A 15,678-nucleotide genomic window follows, 5' to 3' on the forward strand; every position below is an offset into this window, starting at 1 on the left:
TAATACATAAGCAAAGGTCTGGGTGCCTAAGCCATAGTGACACACTGCAGGGAATTATGAGACAGTCTCTCATCTCTGAATAGAGCACAGGAAAAGATAAGCACTGTGAATCCCTTAAGGAAAAAATAAGGCAGTAATAGTTTCTAACTTGCTAAGACATGTAAAAGAGGTAGGAATTTTACATTAAAAGCCGTTGTTTTCAGCAGGGGTGATTAGGTAAGGCTGTTCTCAATATTCAAGAAACTAGTGTAACGTGCAAAGCTTGAAAGGATATACACAAGTGAGAAATATTGTACTAGACAGTTCTGACTGAATATGTATTATTTAATCCTCACAACCACCTCGGGAGCAGTATTAATGTACTCATTTTATAGTCAGAGAGATGTTGATGATGCAAGGGATGAGCCAAGATTGAACATGGGATAAACTGGTTCAAAGCCTATGATCCTCCTCTTACATTACGGCTCCTGGTCCAAGGAGGTTTGTTCTCCTGAGATCTACAGTCAGGGGAAACCGGAGCTGAAAGGTCAGAGGTCAGCAGTCCGGGCTGGGAGCTGACTGAAGGAGTCTCATGCTTTTCCTGACAGGTTCTTCACTCCGGATGTCCTGCCTCTCAGCTCCCAGGTCTCGCATAGATTCCAGATGTGGCTCAGCCCCCACCATCTCCATTTTGCCTGATTCCCTTTTTCTCCCCTCTCCTATCCCTTGCCCTCTGTGCACCTCCTTCCCAACACTTGATGAGGGAGAACCTTAAAACATTTGTTCCTTCACACTGCTTTACTCAGACACTCACACTACTGGAACATATCGGGAAAATGTCGGAAGTGTACGGACGGTTCCTGACCCTCAGGGACACAAGCCTGGGCTGGGGGTGGTAACAGAGGTCTGTCACCCCTCTGACTTGTCCCGCCTGTACGATGGATCCATTGGTGGGCTTCCAGGGCACTCTTTCGTTTAAAGGTTTTCCCACACTGGGAACAAGGGAAGGGCCTCTCAACAGAATGGATGCGTCTGTGGCTGTTGAGGACACAGGAAGAGGTAAATTGGTGCCCACACTCGGAGCAGGAGTAGGGCTTCTCCCCTGTATGTGTGCGTCTGTGGATAGCCAGGGAGCCGCTTTGCCGGAAGCAGCGGCCACAGTCGGGGCACGCATAGGGCTTTTCCCCTGTGTGAATGAGCTGATGCTGGAGCAGGTTATTTTGCTGGGCAAAGCGGGCACTGCAGTGGGTACAAGGGTAGGGGCGCTCACCAGAGTGGACCCGTTGGTGACTGGTCAGGAGGGAGGGGTAGGCAAAGCTCCGACCACAGTCAGAACAGATATGGGGCTTCTTCCTAGTGTGGGTGCGCTGGTGGATAGCCAAGAGAGAAGGGTGTGTAAAGTGGCGTCCACACTCAGTGCACACATACGGCTTCTCCCCACCATGTCTGTGTCTATGGATGGCCAGCGCCCCAGTCTGGCGGAAGCAGCGGCCACAGTCTGGACATGACTAGGGCTTGTCCCCTGTATGAAGCAGCTGGTGCTGGACGAGGTGAGCCCTCTGGGAGAACTGAACCCCACAAGGTCCACAGACATATGGACGGTCTCCAGAATGGATTCGCCGATGCCTGACCAGCATGGAGGGGTAGGCAAAGAGCCTCCCACAGTCTGGGCAGGAGAAGGGCTTCTCCCCTGTATGTATGCGCATGTGGACAGCCAGGTTGCCTCTTTGGCGGAAGCAACGTCCACACTGGCCACATGGAAAAGGCCGCTCCCCCGAGTGGACCCGCTGGTGGCTGGCTAGGAGGGAGGGGTAGCTGAAAGAACGGTTGCATTCCAGGCAGGGGTAGGGCCTCTTGGGAGTCTGGGTGCACTGCTGCTCTGTGTGTGCAGACAGCTGAGGCAATGGATGGCTAAAGTCCCTGAAACTAGGAACCAGCCTGGCCTGCACCGCTGGCGCGTTCCTCACAGGGGCTTCCTCAAGCTCCTCGGCCCCAATTTTGCTGCTGGGTTCGTTCTTTTTCTTGCTTTCTAAAGAGACAAGAGAATTGAAACAGAATTGTTGAGTGCTTGTACGACCATGCCTGTGTTTTCCCTCACGGTGGGGGGATGGAGATGAAGGGGGTGTTTCTCTGTTCTAGACCGTTACAGAGCCCCCCAGTCTCATCTCAGGCAGCAGCTCCCCACTCCATGGCCGCCAGGCCCTTTAGTCCCCCCTCATGTAGGGCTTGGAAAATTGCAGTTTGTCACAAGGTGAGGGATCGTACTACCTGTTGGAAACAAGCAATCACCTGCTGTGTTAAAGGCCCTAAATGCGGGCATTTCAGCAGGGACGGCGATTTCTCCAGGCACTGGAATGGACTGCAGGTCAGTGTATATAAAACCGGCAGTCACTACCTGCGCCAAAATTACCGGCGTCACGAAGTGAACGTCTGGCCCCTTTCTGAGGCATGCAGACACTCTAGGAACATGAGAGAGCAAGGCTCACTAAATTTCTAACTCCAACCTCACTGTCCTTGACCCAAGGTCTGGGAAAGGGAACTTTGGAAGAGAAGGCTCAGAGGATTCCCAACTGGGCTCTGTAAGAGAGGCTGTGTGTGGGAAGGAGGCTGCGGGAAGAAACGGCCTGCCCTGGCTCGCTCCCACGAGAGCTGCAGTCCGGCTCAGCCCCGCCTTCCTCACCTAGCCCAGATCCTGGGTGCCTCGCCCCCTCCTCGGGATCCTCGGCCTCCGGGCTCCACACCTCCTTCTTTCTCTCCAGCCAGGAGATGAGGGCCGGTTTGGGGCCTGCGAATCCTAAGGGAGGAGAGGCCGACAGCGGACAGGGTAAGAGGATGGAGCCTAGATAAGGCGTTTCCTCCGCAGGGGTGAGTACAGCCTTCTGAACCCGAGCGGAGAAGACCCTCCCCGACAACAGACACTCAAGCGCGTCGGGACCCGAAGTCTAAAAATCTCCGTGTCACAAAAAGGGAGAGAAGGGGCGGGCCGGGGCTCACCGAGCGCGCCCAGGTGGCCGTAGGTCTCCCGCATCACGTCCCGGTACAGGGCCCTCTGCGCGGGCCGCAGACAGCCCCACTCCTCGGGGGAGAAGTACACGGCCACGTCCGCGAAGCTCACGGCGATCGGCCTCCCTCGTCCCGACTGGGTTTTTTCCTGACCGCCGGCGAGGCGCGGGACCCGGGGCGGCGCCATGGGTCCAGAGCCTACCCCCACCCCCACCCCGGTTCGCCGGCGGGTCCGGGGTTCTAGACGCGGCCGGTGCTCGGGCTCAGAGGGCCGCCCAGGAGGCCCGAAGGGCACCGGGACCAGCCTCTCGTGGGGCCAGTGCAAACCCCTCCGGAGTTATTCTTACGGGTCCTGCAAGGACCTGGGTTAGAGCACTGCAGGATGCCTTTTGCCACGGTGGAAGCACCGGAGACGCTCGGCCGCAACGGGGCAGGAAACCCTTCGCCCTCAAGGATAATGGCACCGCTGGGCTTCACGCCCTGCTCCCTCCCGTGCACGGCCATTGGGTGGCGCGGGGCCGGAAGCCAGGAGCCGCGTTCTGATTGGGTCTCGGCGAACCACTCCGTTACGGGGAAGCCGGCGGCCGCGTGCGAGCCGGCCTTCCTCCTGGAGCCCCAGCGAACCCCGGGCGCTCACCCGCCGAGCACCTGCTCGGTGCCCCGCGCGGTGTCGGGCAGCGCGTGCGAAGGGACGGGGCGGCGCAGCCCGGCTGCCCGAGGGCCCACAGCACCGCTCCTCCTCCCGGGCCCGCTCGGCCCCGGTCTCTCCAGAGCCCCGTCTGCGTCGCTGCGGGGGCTCCCTGCCGCCTTCGCACTCAGACTTGAACGACGCTCCCCCTTGCATTGAACGCGAACTTGTGTTGAGTACAGCTCTGGGAGCCGGGTCAAGAGCCGGGACCTAAACAAAGTCTGCTCGGCCCCGGAGGTTACATGGCGCTCCACAGCCTTCCAGATTCTCAGGTCCCCGCTGGGTTGGACCCAAGGTTTAATCCCTGAGCGCCTGCAGCTCTGCGTGTCTGGTGACGATTAAACGCGGCATCTCCAGACATAATGCTGGGGACTGGAATGAGGTGGCTCTAAGGGTGCCCGCTCTCAGCGGTGCTTACAACCCCTTAAGGTAGACACACAAATATACAAAGGCCTGGGTGCCTCAAGGGCTGGAAAAGCCCCGGATTGGAGCCAGCAGTCCCAAGGTAATAAAGACATCATAATGCAGTGCAGACTTCACACCTAGCTTAGTATGACTTCTAGAAGCATCTGAAGGCAGGCCAATCGGCCTCTTGAATATTTCACTTCAGGTGACACCCTTTTCCCAACATATTGGTAAACCTGTGAAGATTCACACGGGATCTACCATTGAGAAAGCCACAGTGATAGCACCGACTCACTCCAGGGAATTATCAGACAGTCTCTCAGCGGAGTTGAGAAAGACAGAAAAAGACAAGCATTGCGAATCAGTTAGGAAGAAGAAAGAAAGAAAAAAGGCAAATAGCTCCTCACTGACTGAAACCTGGAGAAAGAGCTAGAGAAATTACATTAAAAGCAGTTGTTTAGGGCTGTCTGGGGGGGGCTCTGTCAGTTAAGCGTCTGATGCTTGGTTTTGGCTCAGGTCGTGATCCCAAGGTGGTGGGAATGAGCCCCGTGTGGGGCTCCCCGCTTAGTGGGGAGTCTGCTTCTCCCCCTCTGCCCCTCCCCATGCTTGAGCACATCCTCCCACATTCTCCCTCTAAAATAAATAAATCTTTTTTTTAAGCAGTTGTTTAAAACGGATGATTACATAAAGCTGTTCAATATTCAAAAAAGCTGTGCTGTTCTCCAAACCATTAGGAGGCCTACTACAAACAAAATAAAACAAACAAACAAAAACAAAACAAAACAAAAAGAATAAAAGAAAAGAAGAAGTGCTGGCCCGGATGTGGAGTAACTAGGATCCTGCGCACTGTGGGTGGAGATGTAAATGGTGCCGCTACTATGGAAAACTGTATGATGGGTTCTAAAAAATTTAAAAATTACTTTATGACCCAGCAATTCCACGTTGGGTATGTGCCCCATGAATTCAAAGTATGGCCTTGAAGAGCTATTTGTCTACACGTTTATAGCAGCAAATTCACAACAGTCAAGAGATGGAAGGAACCCAAATGTCTGTGGACCGATGAATGGGGAAACAAAATGTGGTAGATAACATGCTATGGAATACCATCCAGCTGAAAAAGGAAGGAAATTCTGACACATGCTACAACTTGGACTGAACTTGAGGACATTAAGGGCGCTTTGGTGGCCCGGTCGTTAAACGTCTGCCTTCGGCTCAGGTCATGAACCTGGGGTCCTGGGATCAAGCCCCACATTGGCCTCCCTGCTCCACGGGAAGCCTGCTTCTCCCTCTCCCACTCCCCCTGCTTGTGTTCCCTCTCTCGCTGTGTCTCTGTCAAATAAATAAAATCTTAAAAAACAAACCTTGATGACATTATACAAAGTGAAATAAGCCATACTGTATGATTTCACTTATATGAGGTGTCTTCTATAGTATCAAATTCATAGAAGCAGGAGGTTGGGTGATTGTGATAGTGGTTGGGTGATTGGCACAGGCTGAGGTGAGGGGGGAAGGGGGTTATTTAATGAGTATAGAGTTTCAGTTTTGCAAGAGGAGAAAAGTCTGGAGATTGGTTGCCCAACAATGCAAATGTACAGTTAAAAAATGGTTAAGATGGTAAATTTTATGTTGTGTGTATTTTACCACAAATAAAAATAAAAATACTTAACCAAATCCACTAACAGACCAAATCAAGCAACGTATAAAAAAGATTATATACCAGAATTGCACAGGACTAACCCAGAAATGTAAAGTTGGTTTAACATCTGAAAATCAATTAATATAATACATCATATATCAATAAAGACAAAACCCACATGATCATCTTAACAGACATGCAAAAAGCACTTGATAATATCCAACACCCCTTCATGATAAAACCACTCAAAAACTAGGATTCAAAGAAAATGTCCTCTACCCGATGAAAGACTGAATGCTTTCCCCCTAAGATCAGGAACAAGACAAGGAAGTCCACTCTTGCCACTTCTATTCTATTCTACTCACCAATTATTCTCATCACTTCTATTCCATTACATTGTACTGTTCTAGCCAGAGCAATTAGGCAAGAAAATAAAATAAAAACATCCAGATTAGAAAGAAAGATGTAAGACTATCTGTAGATGACATGATATACAAACTCTTGAGGAATTCATTGAAAAAGCCATTAGTATTGGGACGCCTGGCCAGCTCAGTCAGTAAAGCATATGACTCTTTATCTCGAGGTCGTTTGTTCAAGCCCCATATTGGGTGTAAAGCTCACTTTGAAAAAGAAAAAAAAAGCCACTAGTACAGCCATTTTATAAGACTGTCAATTTCTGGGTGCCTGGGTGGCTCAGTTGGTTAAGCGACTGCCTTCGGCTCAGGTCATGATCCTGGAGTCCCTGGATTGAGTCCCGCATCAGGCTCCCTGCTCAGCAGGGAGTCTGCTTCTCCCTCTGACCCTCTTCCTTCTCGTGCTATCTCTCATTCTCTCTCTCTCGAATAAATAAATAAAATCTTTTAAAAAAAGATTTTTAGGGTAATGATATTATAATGATTGGTGGATACATGTCATTATGCCTCTACCAAAACCCATAGAATGTACAAAACCAAAACTGAACCCTAATTTAAACTGTGGACTTTGGGTAATAATGACATATCAATGTAGATCCATAGGCTATAACAAATGTACCAATCTGGTATGTGATGCTGATAGTAGCGAGGCTAAGATGGGGGTAGAGGGTTATGGGAACTCTCGGTACTTTCAACTTAACCCTAAATTACTTTAAAAAATAAAATATATTAAAAATGTTTAAAAAATGATTCATGGAACAACATGGATGAACCTTCAAAACAGTATGCCAGGTGAAAAAAAGCCAGACACAAGAGACCACATATCTTATGATTACAATTATATGAAATGTCCAGAATGACAAATCAGTAGACAGAAAGTAGATTAGTGGTTTCCAGGGGCTGAAGGGGGTGGGGGAGAACAGGATCGTGATGACTAAAGGGTTTCTTTCCAGGGTGATGAAAACATTCTGGAGTTAGATTGTAGTGATGGTTGTACAACTCTCTGAATATACTAAAAATCACTGAATTGTTTACTTTAAAGGGAGGAAGTTTACGGTGTGTTAATTATATCTCAATAAAGCTATTTAAAAAAAAACCCAACTATGTTGTAGTCTTAGACAAGGAAAGAGGGTTACGTAAATTATTTAAAAAAACAAAGCAAAAAACCCCAAGGCTTCCAGGAGGCATTCTAGAACAGTCCCTCCCTAAGTCTCAGCCCCGCCACTTTACCCCCTCTGTCCCCCATCCCTTCTAGGCCTTTTGCACGTCTGGGTGGTTTCCGTGGCTGCAGCTGTCGCCCAAGAACTGGTTTAGATAGATTGTGAAAAATGAATGAGTGAGCAGCAAAAATGGGCAGAGCGAGCGCCCCCAAGTGACCTTAGGTCTCCGGCATCCCATCCGGCACAAGGCCTTCTGAGCCTCAGATTTCTCCATTCCCCCAAGAAAAAATACACGACCACCGCGGCGAGCCTCCTCGGCTCCGGTCCAGGTTCTGCGCTCCAGATGGGGAGCAGGGCTGGAGGCGGCGCTTTGGACTCTTCCAGTCCCCAGATCCTGGATGCTCCAACCCCAGGGTCACTGTCTTTTCCGGGCTGAGGAGACACTGCCCCACTGGGCCCGGCGTCTGAGCTGGCCCGGACGTGGGGCCAAGCTCCGGCTGCAACGGAGGAATCACGGCATCGTGGGTCACTCTGGTACTCAGAGTGGGACCGGAAAATGCCCCAAGAGAATATGGCAGCGACCTGCCTTCACAACCGTCATTCAGATGCACTCGGAAGTTTGTTGTTATTCGTTCCGGTTGACCTTATCTGTCAAGTGTCAGCTCCGAACGCTCAGCTCCTACAATTCCTAAGCCCGTATTGGCGCTGGCGGAGATTGGCTAGAGGACGTTGCTTCTGGCAGCGCCCAGTGATTGGACCACTCCATCACTGAAATAACTAGGTCTGCGCTGGTTGGTCCCTGGGGCCAGACTCTAGGACGCTGTTGCTAGGTAACGCCTGGCAGGGGGCCGGTTCACACGCGCAGGACCAGGCGCTCCGACGAGGTTACTGTGTAGTGAGCCTGCACTGGTCAGAGTCCTCTGCGCGATTCTACCTCGGCTCTTTCTGTTCCGCTGACCCCCAGGCCTCCGGGAGTGCTTCCTGGCTGCAAAATGAACCGCGTTCCTGTCCCGAGAGAAGCCAATTCTAGGGAAATTTATGGAATTTCTTCATTATCTATGGAAATTTATGGGATTTATGGAATTTCTTCATTATCCCAGGTACACAACAGCCTCCGTGTGAATCATCTAATTCTGAGCAACGCTCCTCGTGAGGGTAAGGAGTGTGGTCCCTGTTTAAGAATAAGAACATTGAGACTAGCTCGATGGTACTCAGGGCTATCTGACTCCAAGTCCAGTGCTCGTTCTACTGATATAATCAGTAGAACTTTCCGTCCTGAGCCATCTCAGCCCTTGAGCAGTTCACACACACTCCTGGGATAGAAGTCCTGGCCACCAGTTGCACTGCAGTGGGTTACAGAAGCGCCCTCTTCCCTTTTATCCACCGCTCTGAAGGCTGAGTGGGCAAAGGCAGAACCTTATTCTTTGTTGTTTCTAAACATCTAATAACTGTAGTGTAATAACAAAACAACAACCCACACAATGTGCCAGAAACTGCAGAAACACTTCAATACGTTATCTCATTTAGTCCTCGAAACAACCCCATGAGGCTGATCATTTCACTTTCTGAGCGGGGGCACTCAAACTCAGTCCAGTAAGATACCCTCCTCTGTAACACTGCTAAATGAAGGAGCCAGCATTAGAATCCAATGTATCCGACTTTGAAGCCCATTTATCCTAACCACTGTGCTATACAGCTACGCCTAAGCACAGCAATTGTTCAAAAATATCAAAGGAATTAGGGCACCCGGGTGGCTTAGTCGGTTAAGCATCTGACTCTTGGTTTCAGCTCAGCTCATGATCTCAGGGTTGTGAGATCAAGTCCCACATCAGGCACTGGGCTCAGTGAGGAGTCAGCTTGATATTCTTTCCCCGTTCCATTCCCTCCCCCTCTTCTCCTCCCCATGCTCACGCTCTCTCTCTCTCTCAAATAAATAAATAAAACGCCTTTTTTAAAAAATCAAAGGAAGGAAACATTTTTTTCTTTGCTTTCCCCTTGCTCCTGTGCCCTACCCCCATCTACAAAAGAGATGGTCCTTCTACTTCGAGAGGTTTGCAATGGACCCTCAGTCTGTAGTTCACTCCCATTACAGATATGAGACACAGGACCTGTGATGGACTCCTAATTCAGCGGGAAGAGCTCAGGAGAAAGGAACCTCTCTTGAGCCCTGGCTCCACCTTTTGGCAGCTGGGTGATGTAAGCAAGTTACTTTACCTTGCCAGTGTAGGTTTCTTTGTAAGACTGGGGTTGTACCATCTGTCTCACAGACATGTCATTGAGATTTAAATAAGTTGACCGGGTAAAGTTTGGGGTCTGGTAGGCAGTTAATTCAAGAGAATTATTATCTGAAGGAGATGGAATTTGCCAACAGGAGAGATGCTTCGTACCATGTTCTACTATCTTGAAGCAGTGAGAAATGCCATAAGTTTATATTTTTTATTCTTGGAGAAGCCTTGAAGGGTGGGGGTATGGTCTTTGCCCCATCTTCTTCAGAGTCCCATCCCTTAGCTATTCAAGTATCTCCCAAATCTACATCCTTGGTGTCCCCCTCACTCTCCCAGACTCAACTAACCTAGACTTCTGGAAGATACCTGGATAGTGCTTAATGCCCTCAGGTGAGTCTGGATCTAAGAAAGACCCCAGTTCTTTTTGCTACTTCTTAACATGTTTCTGGTTTTTTTTTCTACTACTGAGGGTGATTCTGTTGATGCTTAATCAGAGCTAATACATGGAAAAATATTTCAGGCCCTTGGGAAAGGTGTGAGGTCACTCCCCATCACTCATCCAGGTGATGTCCTTGTAAGAGCTAAAAAGGGCCCAGCACTTCCTGTACCAGTAGTGAGATATTTCTGGGCACTGCTTCTGTGGCTAATCAGTTCCTAGGCCCTAGAGAAGCAACAGTCACACCCAGGAAAGAGGCAAGGCCATGAACCTTGGTGCAAATCCAAGGTAGAAAGTTTCCAGAAGGCCCAGTTACAGTCAAGGTAACATATCTGATTCCAGGGTTTATAGTGGGGGATTAACACAGATGGATGCAGACTGCAGGTTCTAAGATGTCAGAGCATCATGAATGCCAGGCCATGGTCCTTAGTCTCAGGGTTAGGCACCTGCTCTGGCCCCAATATTTCTACCTCCCAAGGTTTTTTGGCTTTTGGTCCCTTCCTTCTGCATCTCCTTCCTCTTATTTTCTGCTGGAAAATAGGGAGAATCTCAGAACTTAGTCTGTAACCACTTTTGGTCCATGGAGGCAGTGGGTAAATTCACACTTGAGTCAGATCTCAAGTTGATTAAGAGAGGTGCCCAAGTCCCCACAGTTGGCTCACAGTCCTATAGAATCCTGGGACCATTAATCCCTCACCAAGAGCCCATCTTGTCGATGAGGATTGATAGAATACCTCAGTGAGGGCATTATTCTCCACCTGTGAAGGTAGACTCCCCCCAACACTCCTTTCCAATAACAGGAACCCTCTAGGGACCTTCTAGGACTAGCTCAGGAAAGACAAGGGCCCTGAGATCCTCACCCTATAGAGAAACTACTTCAATACTCTTTCCATTTTAGGTTTCTAAAGGCCCAAGATTAGTAACACATGAGTGTTCAGAAAAATGTCGCTGGAAATCTGGGGAAAAAAACCCACTAGATTTTAACCTCTTTTTAATGAGTGGCATACTAAAATCCTGATCTTCACCTTGAAGTGATCATGAACATCAACTTACCTCATACAACTCTCCCACCCCAACCAAAGAAAATGTACCCTGAACTCCAACACTTAATTCATTTTTGGGACCCTTTCCAAAGAGTTTGTTTCCTTGTGAATTCCCATTTATAAAGCACTCTGATCCTATGCTCCCCATTAGCAAGGGACTAAAATTCTCTGCCTTAATTTTCTTACCTATTAAACACGGATAATCATTTCTTTTTCTTATGGATGTTGTGAAGATTAAATGAGATAATGTAATTAAAGATTCTCTTTAGGAACACTGAGGTTCAGGACCTGAGTTCAGTAAGTGCTGAAGAAAATTTATTTCTCTTCCCCAGTTCCACATCAGGACACCCTCTCTCTGTATCATTCATTGGAGAAAAGATGTGTGGAGAAAGAATAGTCAAGGGTTATTTTTAGAAACTTATTGTTATATTCCCCAAAACTAGAAGCAGCTTGGTACCACTTGTAATCTGAGAAAATGGAACTAACCTAGAAAAGGTACTGAATTTGCACCAGATAGATCCTTTAGAGGGAGATCTTTGTGAGGGATGGGTCCTTGAGGCTTTCCAAGAAGTCTAACTTCAGGCATACATTGATCCCCTCAACTCAACAGACTTCTCTGGGATATGCCTTGTCTTTGACATCTGGAGCTTAAGAGAACCACAGACCTCAATTTTTTGTCCTACCCAAGAGACAAAGGTTCTCTCAGATCCTAGGGAAGAAGAAATGAGTCAGAGATGGTATAGGAGTCCAGAGGAAGTGTGTATGTGTGTGTGTGTGTGTGTGTGTGTGTGTGTGTGTGTGTGTGTGTCAGCGGTGGGGGGGGGGATACAACTCCTGCGAGGCCTCAGGTAGGCATTATTGGAACCATTTTAACATTAAAAAAACCTGGAGGCTCAGAGAAATTAACTGGTTTGCCCAAGCCCACACCACATGTAAGAGAATCAGGATCAGAATTCAAGTCTCTCTAATATCAGTGCCCAAGTACTTAACCACTTAGAGGTACTGAATATGCTACCTCTGGGACCCACAGATTGGAGCTTCAGAAGCATGGCCTAGGCTGGTGGGAGGCAGAGGGTCTTTGGCCCCGGGCCTTATTTTCAGGAACTCTGAAATGTAAACTTTTTTTTTAAAGATTGTATTTATTTATTTATTTGAGAGCGAGTGAGCGAGAGAGCAGAGCAGGGGTAGGGGCAGGGGCAGAGTGAGAGGAAACAAACTCCCCGCTGAGCGGAGAGCCCAATGTGGGACTGGATCCCAGGTCCCTGGGATCATGACCTGAGCCGAAGGCAGCTCCTTAACTGACTGAGCCACCCAGATGCCCCTAGATGCCCCTAGAATGTAAACTTTTGATTTTATCTTCAAATAGTCTGGACCCAGAAACTATTACTAGACCTTCCCTTATGTATTATTTTTCTCTTATAGTTATTTTGTGAATAGCACAATTACACTGCAGTGTATTTTTGTATTAAAAGCATCAGTATTCTAAATGCATTTAAGATACACCACTGCTGTACTTTTTGTTTTGTTTTGTTTTTTTAGTCGTTACCTGCCCCCCCCCCCATTTAAAAAATACGGCCGCTTGGGAGGGGGTGGGTATGTAGGGCTAGGACTTCTACCGACTTCTTAATTAGACCCACGTCGGCCTGGGGCAGCGCACCCAGGACGCCTCCTTCTCGCCCAGGGATCCTCCCCACTCGGAGCCCCAGGCCGCCCCTTAAGTTTAGGAGCCCCTTGGAGGACCTCTCATTTTGGATCTGTATCCTGAGAAAGTCCCGTAGAAAACCTGGCGACGCCAGCTTCACCGGGGCTGCCACAGCCGTGTGAGGACCTTTCCTCGCTAGGTCAAGTTCACCTCACTAAAGCAAGCACTGCTGGCGCTCCAGGCTCTTCACTGCCTTGGGCGCTGGGGCACGCGGCTCTGGGCGCCGCCGGAGCTGGGGGCCGTCCCACGACCGCGCTCGTTGATAGGCCATTTCCGGTAGAACTCTGAAACAAGCTGCGTGGTGATTGGGCCTCGGGGGCCGGGGAGGTGTGAATGGCCCCTGCGTGGAGTGACCTGCCGCCGCGCCTCTCTGGATCTTAGTGGGGCGGGTGACCCCGATACCTGGAGGAAAAGGTGGCCCGTGGCTGCTCTCACTTGCAATGCAGCGGCCAGAGTGAGGGGGGAGAACCCAGGCGGCTCTCCCCGCGGAGCTCGGGGTTAGCTCCGGGGCTGCTGGATGGAGGACCGCGGCCTTCCCACTCCGGAGTTCAACATAGCAGCTCCTCTAGGCAGCGAATTCGAAATCCATGTGCAAGTTTAGGTTTTACACATCCTCAACAACGGTCAGTTTTCTCCTGAAAAATAGGGGTGTTGATCCCCAAAGATCATTGTAAAAAAAAATTCCCACGAAGAGAAGTCCTTGTGGGAGTCAAATTAAAATGTGTGAAGGTTGGGCGCCTGGGTGGCTCAGTTGGTTAAGCGACTGCCTTCCGCTCAGGTCATGATCCTGGAGTCCCAGGATCGAATCCCGCATCGGGCTCCCTGCTCAGCAGGGAGTCTGCTTCTCCCTCTGACCCTCTTCCCTCTCATGCTCTCTATCTCTCATTCTCTCTCTCTCAAATAAATAAAATCTTAAAAAAATAAAAAATAAAATAAAATAAAATAAATGTGTGAAGGTTTATATGAAATGTCCAGGATAAACAGGTCTGTAGAAGGGCTGGGGAGGGGGTTGGGAAATAGAAAGTGACAGTAAATGGATATGAAGTTTCTTTTGGGAGTGATGAAAATGTCCTAAAATTAGGTTGTAGTGATGCTAATAGAACGCCTTCGAATTGCACTCTTCGAAGAGGTGAATTATGTGGTAGGTGAGCTCTACCTCAGTAAAGCTGTTTTTAAAGTGTGTGAAAGTTCTTTGTCACCTCGCTAAAATTTGAGCGCACTCTAGTATTCCAAAACTTCCCCGTGTATTATCTAGTTTGTCCTCCATCCAGTTCTTTGAGTTGAGCAGAGTTTTAGAAAGGAACGCAAATAATTGCAGGGCAGAAGGGACAGTGAGAAATGCCCTAGAAGATCAGAGGAAGGCACTTGAAGAAGGCTTCAGGGAAGAGGTGCCATTTGATCTGGGCCTTCAAGGATGGACAAATGGAGACCTGAGGATGGCCTGGGAGAGGGTGGGAAAGCATAGGATACATAGCATGGTAATAATTAGATCACTTTGGCTCTAGTGTAGAGTATCTGAGGGAGAGTTTTTGCAAATGTCCCCAGAAATGTTCAAGTCCTAATCCCCAACAGCTCAGAATGTGACTTTATTTGAAAATAGGGTCTTTGTAAATGTAATCCCGTTAGGATGAGATCACACCCAATTAGAGCGGGCCCTAATCTAATAGAACTTGTGTTTGTATGTATGTATGTACGTATGTATTTATTTTAAGTAAGCGCTATGCCCAACTTGGGGCTTGAATTCACGACCCCAAGATCAAGAGAGGCATGCTGTACAGACTGAGCCAGCCAAGTGCCCCAGTGGCTGGTGTCTTTATAAGAAGGGAAAACAGACACCCAATGACAGACTCAAAGAGAATGCCATGTGATGACAGGACAGAGATTATAATGACGCAGCTGCAGGCTAAGGAATGCCAAGGATTGGTGGCCACCATCAGAAGCTGGGAAGAAGTAAATTCTGCTCAGGGTCTCAGAGGGAACATGGCCCAGCTGACACCTCGATTCTGGATTTCTAGCTTCCAGAACTGTGAGAGAATAAATTTTTGTTGTTTGAAGCCACCCAGTTTATGGTTCTTTTTTTTTTTTAAGATTTTTTTTTTTTAATTTGACAGAGAGAAAGACAGCGAGAGAGGGAACACAAGCAAGGGGAGTGGGAGAAGTGGGCTTCCCGCCGAGCAGGGAGCCCGATGCGGGGCTCGAACCCAGGACCCTGGGATCATGACCTGAGCCGAAGGCAGACGCTTAACAACTGAGCCACCCAGGCACCCCCAGTTTATGGTTCTTAGTTACAGTAGCCCTAGAAAAGGGAGGAATCCCTTTCTCTGAAAATGAAACAAGAATTTTGGTCCTTACGCTGTAGGTGGCAGGGAGTTATTAAATGTTCTTGAGCAAGGGAGTTATATGGTTTTAAGATTTGGAAGAGGAGAACCCGGAGGTGAAAAGAGGTTTTTGCTTTTGTTCATTCACATCAGAGTAAACAGGGGTCTTAATTCATGGAAGAGTAGTAGAAATGCACAGGAGTGTCCTTTCCAGAACCTTCTGTGGTCTACTGTGTTCTAAAAGAATGGCATGGTCTCATACTGTTTAGAAAATTCTCTTTTTTAGATCAACTTTTTATTTTTTTAAGTATTATTTATTTACGTCATCTCTATGCCCCAAATGGGGCTCAAACTTGAGACCTAGAGATCAAGAGTCACATACTCTTCCGGTTGAGCCAGCCAGGTGCTGCAAGAGAAAATTCTTAGGGCTCCCAATCCAGGAAGCCAATCTCTTGAAATTAGTCTGAGGAAGCTAAGGGTCGGGTCCAGATCCCATTTCATGCTTTTCTCCAACTTAATTTGTTTAGGGCTCTGCTCCCTTCTTCCTTCCTTCAACAAACATCCTCTTTCCCTCTTGAGAAGGGGAAAGATTGATCCTCTGTCCTTTCGAAGACCCTCCAGGAATGAAGAATGGTGGTGGAATACACCTTTGCTTTCTCTCTTCCCAATT

General features: G+C 48.7%; 1 protein-coding gene across 1 annotated transcript; it reads right to left on the reverse strand.

The window, feature by feature from the left end:
• Nucleotides 1–366: 366 nt before the first annotated feature.
• On the reverse strand, nt 367–3,422 carry LOC114214423 (uncharacterized). Its single transcript, XM_028110059.2, is given in 3 exon segments — nt 367–2,008; nt 2,660–2,773; nt 2,974–3,422. Coding segments are annotated over 3 exon segments (1,524 nt in total). The 5' UTR covers nt 3,170–3,422; the 3' UTR covers nt 367–794.
• Between the last annotated feature and the right edge of the window lie 12,256 nt (nt 3,423–15,678).

The sequence above is a fragment of the Eumetopias jubatus genome, unplaced genomic scaffold, assembly GCF_037043125.1.
Source record: "Eumetopias jubatus isolate StellerSeaLion01/CBP00866 unplaced genomic scaffold, mEumJub1_p1.0 scaffold_12, whole genome shotgun sequence".
Taxonomy (NCBI): domain Eukaryota; kingdom Metazoa; phylum Chordata; class Mammalia; order Carnivora; family Otariidae; genus Eumetopias; species Eumetopias jubatus.